Source organism: Aegilops tauschii, chromosome 5 (assembly GCF_002575655.3).
Source record: "Aegilops tauschii subsp. strangulata cultivar AL8/78 chromosome 5, Aet v6.0, whole genome shotgun sequence".
Lineage (NCBI taxonomy): Eukaryota > Viridiplantae > Streptophyta > Magnoliopsida > Poales > Poaceae > Aegilops > Aegilops tauschii.
In genome coordinates, this window is record NC_053039.3 from 515,835,073 (window position 1) to 515,846,913 (window position 11,841).

General features: G+C 53.6%; 1 protein-coding gene across 1 annotated transcript; it reads left to right on the forward strand.

Annotated features, from left to right (window-relative positions):
- Positions 1-260: 260 nt before the first annotated feature.
- On the forward strand, positions 261-1,169 carry LOC141023095 (uncharacterized). Its single transcript, XM_073499407.1, has one exon. It carries the CDS (start codon positions 261-263, stop codon positions 1,167-1,169), a length of 909 nt encoding a protein of 302 aa, XP_073355508.1.
- Positions 1,170-11,841: the final 10,672 nt, after the last annotated feature.

The following is an 11,841-nucleotide window of genomic DNA, read 5'->3' on the forward strand; positions in this document are numbered from 1 at the left end:
CACTCATTCTATACATTGCAGTGCAACCTACTTCGGTGGGTGCTTTGTTCGCCCAAAACAATGACGAAGGGAAGGAAGTGGCCTGCTACTACTTGAGCCGCACCATGGTGGGGTTCGAGTGAAATTACTCTGCAATAGAGAAATTATGCCTGGCCCTAATATTCGCGTTAAAGAAGTTGAGGCACTACACGCTAAAGCACCAAAGCCAGCTCGTCGCAAGAGCGGACCCTGTAAGGTACGTGCTAAGTCAGCCCGCGCTCATGGGGCAACTGGGAAAATGGGCGCTTCTCATGATGGAGTTCGATATCACTTTTGTCCCTCAGAAGGCAATCAAAGGGCAAGCCTTGGCGGAGTTCCTCGCGGCGCACCCGGTGCCAGATGATTCCCCTCTCATCACCGATCTTCCTGATGAGGAGGTCTTCACCGTCGACCTCGATGCACCGTGGGAGCTCTACTTCGACGACGCCTCTCGCATGGAGGCCGATGCTGATGGAGCCCCAAGACGAAGGGCAGGCGCAGGTTTGGTGTTCAAGACGCCGCAAGGAGGGGTGATGTATCACTCATTTTCTCTCCTCAAAGAAGAATGCTCAAATAACGAGGCAGAGTACGAGGCGCTCATCTTCGGCCTTCTCCTGGCGCTCTCCATGGATGTCCGCTCTTTACGGGCCTTTGGTGACTCCCAACTCATTGTTCGTCAAGTCAATGACATCTACGAAGCTCGCAAGCCTGAACTGGTGCCGTACTACACTGCGGCCCGGAACCTCATGGAAAAATTTCAACATGTTGAAGTGCTCCATGTCCCACGAAGCAGAAATGCGCCTGCTGATGCCTCGGCAAAACTAGCGGCAGCATTGGTGCTCCCAGATAATAAAACCATGCAGGTAAATGTTGAAGAAAGGTGGCTCCTCCCAGCTGTTCTGGAGCTTATCCCGGCGGAGTACGAAGTCAACTCCATCATGACGAACACCGTGGAGGAAGACGAGTGGCTGCAACCCTTCCTCGACTACTTCAAGCATGGCAGTCTCCCCGACGACCCCGTCGCGAGATGCCAACTACAACGACGACTCCCCTTTTATCTTTATGAAGCAGGTGTCCTATACAGGTGGTCTCATGGACAGGAGGTCCTACTTCGGTGCGTCAATCGAGGTGAAGCCGAGAAGATCCTCTAGGAGATGCACCATGGAGTCTGCGGCGGGCACCAAGGAGGAGCTAAGATGTATCATAGCATACGTCTTGCAGGATACTACTGGCCCGGCGTCATGGCGGACTGCCTTCGGGTGGCCAAGTCATGCCACAACTGTCAAGTACATGGCGACTTCAAGCATCAGCCGCCGGTCCCGCTTCACCCTACAGTTCCCTCTTGGCCATTTGACGCCTGGGGAATCGACGTCATCGGCCTCATTGACCCTCCGTCATCCGGGGGCATCGTTTCATCCTCGTCGTGATGGACTACTTCTCCAAATGGGTGGAAGCCGTTCCACTACGGGAGGTGAAGAGCGACAACGTCATCAAGTTCCTAGAGCGAAATATCATATATCGCTTTGGGATTCCACACCGCATCACCTCCGACAATGCCAAGGCATTCAAGTCCAACAAGATGTACAGGTTCATGGAGAAGTACAAGATCAAGTGGAACTACTCCACCGGCTACTACCCTCAAGCCAATGGGGCGATCGAAGCCTTCAACAAGACGCTAGGCAAGATACTCAAGAAGACGGTGACAAGACACAAGAGAGACTGGCATGATCGTCTCTTCGAGTCCTTATGGGCGTACCGCGTTACAGTCCGTACCCCGACACAGGCAACTCCCTTTTCTCTCGTTTATGGGAGTGAAGCCGTACTACCATTGGAAGTCCAGCTACCCTCTTTACGGGTGGCTCTCCAGGAAGGACTCACCCAAGATGAACAGGTACAACTTCGTTTCCAGGAGCTTGACGTCCTTGAAGAGGAGCGACTTCATGCCCTGCAAAACCTGGAGCTCTACCGCCAGAACATGGTGAGAGCCTACGACAAGCTCGTCAAGCAGCGCGTATTCCGGAAGGGCGAGTTGGTCCTCGTGCTCCGTCGACCCATCGTCATCACGCACAAGACGAAGGGGAAGTTTGAGCCAAAGTGGGAAAGACCATATGTCGTCGAGCAAGTCTATGACGGGGTGCATACCAGCTGATTGATTCCCAGGGAGTCCGGCCTATGCCTCCAATCAACGGAAGGTTCCTTAAAAAATACTTTCCTTAAAATGTTGCCTCTTTCGTTGCCTTTTTTTTCTTGGGGAGACCCCTTTTCAGTGGGCTATCAGATCCATGATGCACTCTTCGTTTCATGTTGTGGATATTTTTTTGGTCTCCCCAGTTTTAACGGACTCAGTCCAACAACAAAAAAACTGGCTTTCCCCTACCACATCATGCTGTTGATTGAAGTTTCGGCTACCCTAGGACTTGTCGGAGGATGGCACAATGTGTCAAGTTGCAGGCAGAGCGGCTCCTACACCCACAATGCACGGCACGTATCAGGCGTATGCTTTCGGAGGCAGCGGAGACGATTACTTGGGCACTTCTGAGCGCCGAGACCCCACGCCCTTCATGTTTCCTGTCATGCTTCATGTTCGCAGAGACTCGCATCCTAGGGGAGACTATAGGAAAAGATTCATGGTGGCTACCTGGCCCAATGCAAGTCGGTTCGGTGCGAAGCCACATGACAACCCTGGGATACGCCACCAAAAAGCTCCAGATAAAATGCCTGAGGGTTTTCTTAGTCCACAGAGGTGAACAGGTGCCTTCCAAGTTCTCAAGGTGGGTCTTCGAGAAGTCATGGAAGAAGAATCATCAAGAAGTGCAAGCAGAATCCACAAAAGTTCAAGCAAGTTCATGAAGTCCGCGGGCAATCAATCAATCCGCACAAAAAAAAATCCCAAATCTCCAAGAAGCAATAAAAAAAACCACAAGAGTCCAAGAAGCAGTCAAGTTGTCCCAAGCAGTAAGAGACACACTGGAAAGAAGGCGGAAGGTAGATGTTCACCGCCCCTCGATAAGGCATGAAGAAAAATCGCCAAGCTGTTCTCCCAAAACCATCTACCCTGAACCTACCATACCCAAGTCTCTGGGTTCATGAGGCATGTACAGGGGGCATGGCGAGTTGTGGGGCCCCTCCGCATGATGATGGGCTAGAATATGAATTTCTGTTGCCTCTCGGAAGCATCCCGAAACACGGCGTCTTCATACACGTACACTGAGGCTTAAGCAGTTGTTGATTTGTAATCGTCATGGTACTTCGACGATTCCCGATGACAAGTCCATTGGTAGCCTTCTCGGATGTCACACCCATAGCTGGTGTATAACGGGAAAGCCAACATTTTAAAACCCAACCAAACCTTCCTTTTTGTTTTCTTCCTCCTTGTTTGCTTTGTTTTGTTGGGTATTTCTAGTCTTTGCGCTTCCCCAACATCTTTTGCAGGCAATGAATAGGTACTTCTCGGCGTTGCTGACGCCAACACGACGTCGAGTCTCTACACCAACCAACAACACAGGCATCGGGGGCAACCCCGTACGCCTGTGGACGTCGATGATATCCCGACGTCAACCTGCTATGCCGACGGCATCCCGGCAACCAATCATCTGCACCAACATGAACAATGGGTGTAGGAAAGAAGCACCTGAGCTCAGGAGGTGCCGATGTCACTCCGGTACCCTGTCTCCAACAACAATGAAGCTTGGGGGCAATATCATCCCTCGATCATCCATAAGGCTGATGGTGTCCCGGCATACCACCTGGCGATACACTATTCATGATGAAACAGAGTTGTCGATGGTCTACCGACGCCTCACCTACATCATCATATGAAGATAATGGGAGCAGTGCAATGCGCCAGTGCGGCCAGCATGAATCTGTGAAACCCTCCGATCTAGTCGTCTGGCACCGCGGCAGTTAGGCGGTCACGACAAGTTCGGTAAATTCTATTTTGTTTTCAGGACAAGGCATGTCATTTCGCCGCAAAATGAAGACGAAGTAGGGCTGGCTCGGTGGCTGGCATCGTCCGTTGGGCGGTCGCAACGAGCTCCCTAAAAAATGCGCGTGCAGAAGAATATACCTGCAACTGCGTCGCTACACGGAGATCACACAGTCGTTTATGCCGATGGTGTAGACGGCATCCGCAACATGTTGTCCTCGCCACGAGAAGCCTCCTACCTCGGCGGCGACGGTGTGCTATGGTGGCGGCGAGCACTACGATGAGCAGCGAAGCTCGGGAGTCCACCGTCATTATCACAGTTACGCGGCATCCTAATTTTTTTTCTTTCTTTTATTTTTCCTTTTTCTTTCCACACAGGTACAGTCTAGAGGGCGTTCAAGATACGCCTGCAAGCAATGGCGGAGCCAACCGGACGAAGCTGACGACGCGGTGGAGTTAGCACAGAGCGTACGGAGGAGTAAGGTGAGCCCGAGGGACTGCGGCATCCGCCGAAGTCATTGTGGCCGGCGCTCACCGCCGGGGGCAGAAACTGTGATGGTTCACAACCGGCACGAACGGACGCATGACTTACTCAGTGCAAAAGTCCATGAATACGTGCGCCATGCATCTAACCCTTCACACGTGCATCTACGTGTACACCGTTTTTTTTCTGTTACACAGGTAAAACATGGCGAACAGGCAAGATACGCCTACCCATACGCTGGTCGCCGGCCTCGGAGTTCGTAATGGCCGCAGTCGAGCTAGCCGGGTACCTGATGAGCAGGAGAGGATCGAACGCGTAGCGAGCCGGAAGGACGACAGCGCACGAGCAAATCTGCTGAGGCGAGCGCTGGACTTTGGAGGCTAATGCAACACAGCTCCCTCATTAGCATGAAATAAAGCCGCGCGGAATAAACTTTAAAATATAAAAAAAAGTGAACCATCATCTTTTTATTGCTAGATTAATCGGTAATACAAACTTTATCAAATCCTCTGGAACTAAACAATTGGTTCTTCGGCACGACCTAAAACAAATTTTATTTCACCAAGCTGAAACTTGTTTAAGACTAATGTGCAGCCCTTCGTCACGGGAGCAGAACTGCAGAAGATGATGGCACGGACCGGCCCCTCAGCCAAGAGGACGGTAGGACATGATGATTGCGATCTCGGGGGGAGTGCCGCCGGCCGCCAAGAATGCGCCCGCCTCTTCACGGCGTCTGGCATACAAGTCGGTCTCCTCGGAAGAGATCCGAATCGCGTCTCGTGAGCTTTAAGGTTCTGGGTGCAGGACGTCGTCATCTGGGTCAAAACTGCAGCACGCTTCTCAGCTTGCGCCGCCAGCTTTGCATGCTTCTCGGCAAGAGTTGTGTTATCCTCAACAAGCTTATGGTGTCCCTCGGCCATCACTCGATGAGCTTCAGCCTGTTCCACCTGCCGGCGGTGGATGGACGTCAGGTCGGCGAGGCGTTCCTCCAGACGTGGCCCATCCTCCTCATGACGGCGACGTCCAAAAGCGATTTCCGCTCTCGCTGCATCAAGCTTACCTATCAAGGAGAGCACTCGCTCAGGTGTGGGGGCGTCTGTGAGAGCGGCGCCACCATGCCCTTGAAGCCGAGCGATCACCGCCTGGAGGTGTCCAATCAGCACCTCAAGATCGGCGGGGTCTTGCTCCCATAGCGGCTCTTCCATGAGCCCGTTGCTGAGGTGATCATCTCTATGGCTTCTTCCTTGTCAAGAGCCTGCTTCCTGAGTGCCTCTTGAATATCAGCAAGTTCTACGTTTATATACTTCTGACTAGCTGCCGGGAGGACAAGGCCGGGCGTAGAAACCTTCTCAGCCGGAGCAGCTTTAAAGCTCTCAAACATGGCGCCATCCTCTCCAATGATCTTCCAGTGCTTCGACACCAAAGCCCGGAGTTCCTTAGCATCCGGAGAGCAAAAGTTTCCAGGTTTGGTGCGTCCCTCGCGACACCTGAAAGATACACGAGGAATATAAGCAAGAGGTACAAAAAAAATTCGAAAGCACATGCATGTGGCAAGAGCAACGCCTACCTGCAGGAGGAGGTGATCTGGGCTTCTTGGAGACTACCCCAACATCTACTTCTCCAGGTGACCGCTTGTTGCCCACTTCTGTTGCACCGGTTGATGATGCCGGAGACAAGGGCTTCTCCGCTGGGCTACCTGTCATCGGTGGCGCAGACTTCACCACCGAATCATGCACCGACAGCGGTGCAAGTGTCACCGCGGGAGCATCCTTCACTGGAGACGTGGCCTTTGCCGCTAAAGCAGGCTGCTCAGTCATCTCCACCGCCTCAGCCAAGAGGCGCAGCGCGCCGTCGCTCACGGCGACGTGAGGCAATACATCCTCCAGCTGGTCCTGCGTACACGAAGATGAAGATAGTTAAAATAAATAAAAAGAGAAAAAAGGTATGTAGACATTTTTTTACCTCAGGGATATCCAACGGAGCGTCGGAGTCAATAGCAATGACGGTTCCCTCGGAGGTTTTGGAAGTGTGGTTGGATCGGTGACGTGAACTCCGTGGCGCCGTGCTGCCCGACGGTGGCAAGGGCGGCGACAAACGGGTGTACTCCACCCCGTCAGACTTGTTTCCCGACCTAGAAGGCGTCAGAGGAGCTGAGCGATCCTTGTGACGGCGGCTGCTGGACGAACCTCCGGCATCGCTGCTGCCGTAGTGCTTCGACGTCTTGGCGTCACCTTTGCCATGGTCTTGACTTGTTCAGCCTCTCACGACCCATCCTAGCAAGGTACAACAAATGAAGGAAAGTCATGGCAGATTGCATGCATGCAGAGTCGCCTAATCGCCAACGCCAGGGAGAAAATTTAGAGACTAGCTAGCAGCAGCATACAGCAGCATACCTGGCTGGACGGAAAAACTTCGGCCGGATGGGAGCACGTCTTCATGATCGGATCTCAGTATATGGCCGGTGCCAGAGGAAGGTGGGTACGAGGCCAATGCACGGGGCCCTTAGCTATATTTATAGCCCTGGCCGCCCGTGCAAAATCACAATGACCTCGCCGTTTGTAGAAGATATACGCAGGTTGTTATGATGCGAATCAGGCTGCACACGTATGATGCGCAAAAAAAAAAATCATCACCAAATAAAGTCCGACCTGCTACGCGCTCGAACTTTCTTCGGTGAGGGGGCATTTGTTCGACGTATTTTTGTGATTACCATTTTCAGAAGATATAAGTATAAATGTATTTTTTTAATTGCAAGTTATACACATCTATGTTTTATATTGGGTGTATACGTACACACACGCATTAGGCGATCCTCTATGGAATGGTACGTGCATGCATGACTTTTGAGTTTGCTCACGTACTAACCAATGTATACTTGCCCGCGCGTCTCCGGAGCTCATCTTCACCAAGCCCGCGCTATGGACGCTGACGCCACCGAGGTCGGTGTCACAGAGGTCGACGCCACAGTGGCCGCCCCCACTCATCACCACTCGACAAGGGCGACGCATCTCCGGAGCTCATCTTCACCAAGCCCGCGCTATGGACGCTGACGCCACCGAGGTCGGTGTCACAGAGGTCGACGCCACGGTGGCCGCCCCCACTCATCACCACTCGACGAGGGCGACGCATCTCCGGAGCTCATCTTCACCAAGCCTGCGCTATGGACGCTGACGACACGGAGGTCGATGCCCCGGAGGTCAACACGGAGGCCGCCCCCTTCTCATCACCGCTAGATGGTGGACGCCACGGAGATCGCCATCATCACTCGCGACCGCTTTATCACGATGGCGCCGCGGAGGACGACGATATGGAGCACGCCACGAAGAGCGATGTCGTCAAGCCGGCCCCATGGAAGCCGACGACACGGAGGTCGCCGAGATGTCATCCCCTTCGTCACGGTGACTCCATGGAGCTCGACGGCACCTAGGGCCCCATCACTCCTCACGTCTACTTCATCATGATGAGGCAACGGAACACGACGAAGTGGAGCATGCCACGACGTCGCCCGTTGTCGATGTTATCAAGCCGCCGCCATGGAGTGGAGATTGATGGCACTGAAGTCGCCATCACCGTTCTACGGAGCCCGTGTCTACTTCATCGCACAAGAGAAACATCATCCAAGAAGAAGCACGCCTATCACACCGTGCGTTCCTCCGTGAAGACGGAGCACTTGCCGGCGGCTCCTTGAGGTGGACGCGTTGAAGACATCGTGCAACCCGTGATATCGCCGAAGCACTTGCCGGCGGTTCTTCGTCGGCACCTACCAGCAACATCGAGCAACTGTGCAACCAATGTTGTAACGGAAGCAAACGATGCCCTACCTCTGAGCCGACGCCTCGCCGGGTCCGCCTTTTCCTCGTCACAGCAGGAGCATCCGGTTCGACGGCCGGCTTCCCATCACCGAGAGACCACCTTGTGCCACAAAGTGCCCCTAAACTATCGCTAATGGTGTAAGCGAATTAGTATGCACACTATACCTCACGTGCACGTGCATGGGCCATGCATGTACGTGCATGTTGGCTGTATGGCAACGTACGCGTTCATTGGATTCACAAAAAGAAATGCATGAAAGAAGCTACACATGAGCTATCACCGAAGACGACGCCAATGAAGCTGTTCGACACACACTACTTCGTCATGCTCGGTGTCGCCAAAGATGGAGACGTGCAGCACCCCACCTCCTGCTTGTCCACCCCGTCTTACTGTAGAGCTCTGAAGATGAACATGTGAGCACGGCGACGTCCACTCCGCGCCCGGACGCGAAGTGAAGGCTGGGGTCCCACACCACGATGCCATGATTCAGATGGCCTCCTACCCCCGTGTCGCTGCTACCGGCGCCACACTCATTCGGAGGCCGAAGCCGAGCAAGTTGGCGCCGCCCGAGGACAAGGTGCGGCCGCAGGGCGACGCGACTTCAACAACAACACCGCTCCTCTATGATCTCGTGAGATGATGCCTTGACTACGCCGACTGCCGTGGACTCGGCGTCTGGCCGGGACGAGGTGTCGACCACTCAGGCCATGCTGGCACGAGCAACGCGACGATCATACAACGACACCGGTCTCCATTGACAATTACTCCCGCAGGGTGTAGACCCTTGTACACCCGGAGAAGCTACTGGTCGTCGAGAAGTCCGAGCCGAGCGTGATCCATGCTACCCCAACAACAACTCCTCCAACGCCGCCAAGACCGACGAGACACGACGGCGAGGGCGAGCGTGGCCACTGCAAAGGCTACGCTACACGCGGCGCGTGTACCGACGAGGACACGGGCTCTGCCGCCGCCCACACACACACATCACCATCATCATGCATGGAGAACGCGAACCGAAGACGACGAAGACGACCACACAGCTCAATCGGAGGTATCTCGCGGAGCAACCCGCGGGAGTAATTAACCGGGAGTCTTCCGAGGCCCCGGGAACCAGGAGATCACACAATCGCCACAGCCAGCTTGGCCGTGCTAGTAGGCCACGGAGCGCACCTTTTTTATGGGATATTGTAATTTTATTTCTCCAATGAGATTAATGAAATACATGTTCCCGTATCTCTTTTTCTTTGGGTACCACGGTACACTGGCACGCCCACATACAAGTTTTCTTTCCCCGGCGTCTGAGAGAAACACACTCCCTTCTTCCCTTCTCCCCGGAGTCCTTAGATGTTTTTCTCGTGTCAAACAAAGTCGTACAGTAGTCAAGTTTATCTCTGGCACCGTAGGACAAAACGCATTAAATGCGCTACTTAGGTGTCCTCTTACTTTATCGGGTATGGTAACGAAGCCCGTCCCGTCCGTCGCCGCTTCGCCTTGCTCCGACACGCGTCCAGGCCAACGAGGCATGCATCGCCATGTAGGCTGGCAGGCTGCTAAGCTGGCATGGTGGCAGGGTCTTCACGAAGATCTGCATGCCACCACGTAGGTGCTTGACTAGTTGGCTTACGAGCCACGTACTGCCACGTGGGTACCTGCTTGGTTGGTGGGTGGGCCGCTGAGCTGGGGCGGCGACGGGGCGGCAAAACCTTGCCACGGTCTTGCTGATATTCCCGGCAAGGGTCTTGCCGGGGTCTTGTGGGCACCCTCGGCAAGAGTCTTGCCGGGGCCTCGTGGGTATCTTCGGCAGGAGCCTTGCCGGGGCCTCGTGGGCATCCTCGGCAAGGAGCCTTGCTGTTGTCTTGTTTCCTGGTTCCTATCTAGGCCTTGCAGGCCCTTTGTCTTCACAAAGATCTGCATGCCACCATGGAGGCGCCTCCCGAGCCTTGGTCCCAATGTGGTTGATGGCGTCGGAACCCTTAGACTCAAGGGTGGCGGCCTCGTTGGTGTTGGGCAAGCTGCCCCGGCAAGGGCCTTGCCGGGGGGGGGGGGGGTGTCTCACCTCGCCCCTTTGCTCTTCATGCTTCTGGTCTTGAGCACGGCTCTGGTAGTCTTGTGTCTTTGCTTCCTCTTCTGTCCCGCTAAGCACGGCTGCGGGTGTGTGGCTGCGACTGCCCGCGCACAAGTAAAGGGGTGCAAAAAGGACCCCTACTTTTGTACACCGACAAAATGAGACTACCAGATCCTCATCATCAAGTTGGAAGGTGGTGTTTACCGCAATATCTCTAATGAAGGAGTTGGCAAATGCAAACATACCGATTCCGAGTGGGTGGTCTGAAGCTTCTATTGTGTGCAACCCAGATTCATGCAAGAGACCTTCAATGGAGTCGCGGAGTCCCTCCCTGAGATGCAGCGGCACAAATCTGCTTGCCTCATCAATGGCAAGGAAACTATTGTTGAGCGGGGGGATGGGGTTGACAGCCATATCCGCGCGCACCTTCTGGTCAGCTGGCCCCTGATACGTCTCCAACGTATCTATAATGTTTGATTGTTCCATGCTGTTACATTATCAATATTGGATGTTTTATAATCATTTTATATTTTTTTTGGTACAAACCTATTGACATAGTGCCAAGCGCCAGTTGTTGTTTTCTCCATGTTTTTTACATCGCAGGAAATCAATATCAAACGGAGTCCAAACGCAATGAAACTTTACTGAGATTTTTTTTGGACGAGAAGGAACATAATGGGCCCTGGCTGCGCCTGGTGTCGGTGTCAAAACCGGTGGATCTCGGGTAGGGGGTCCCGAACTGTGCGTCTAGGATCGATGGTAACAGGAGACGGGGGACACGATGTTTTACCCAGGTTCGGGCCCTCTCTATGGAGGTAATACCCTACTTCCTACTTGATTGATCTTGATGAATATGAGTATTACAAGAGTTGATCTACCACGAGATCGTAATGGCTAAACCCTAGAAGCCTAGCCTGTATGACTATGGTAATGAATATATCCTTTCCGGACTAACCCCTCTGGTTTATATAGACACCGAGGGGAATCTAGGGTTACATGGAGTCAGTTACATAAGAAGGAATCTTCATAGTCGGTCGCCAAGCTTGCCCTCCACGCCAAGTAGAGTCCAATCCGGACACGGGTACAGTCTTCGGCCTTCATGTCTTCACAGCCCATCAGTCCAGCCCAATGGATAACATACCGGACGCCCGAGGACCCCTTAGTCCAGGACTCCCTCAGTAGCCCCCGAACCAGTCTTCAATAGCGAGGTGTTCGGCACACAAATTGTCTTCGGCATTGCAAGGCGGGTTCCTCCTTTAATGATCTCCAAGTGATGTATTCGGTCATCGGTTCAATGTCGCTCCCCTCGGCTTCTGCGCGTTAAATAACTTCGCCTTCCACGTGTCGAGCGAAGGTGGAAGGTCATGGTATCTTTGCAAATAACACCCCGTCCATGCAAGGAAAAGCGCCTATTAAAGAGATTGGATGCTAGATCCATTCGGCACCACGTAGAGGAAATCCCCGGAAACTGCTTAGGAGAAACCATTCCAGCATGACTAACGCCCCTAGCTCATCCATCCGTTCTGGCCCAGAGAA

Bases quoted from the DNA above. Each gene is read 5' to 3' on its own strand.
- LOC141023095 (XM_073499407.1), top strand. From the start codon at position 261: ATGGGGCAACTGGGAAAATGGGCGCTTCTCATGATGGAGTTCGATATC.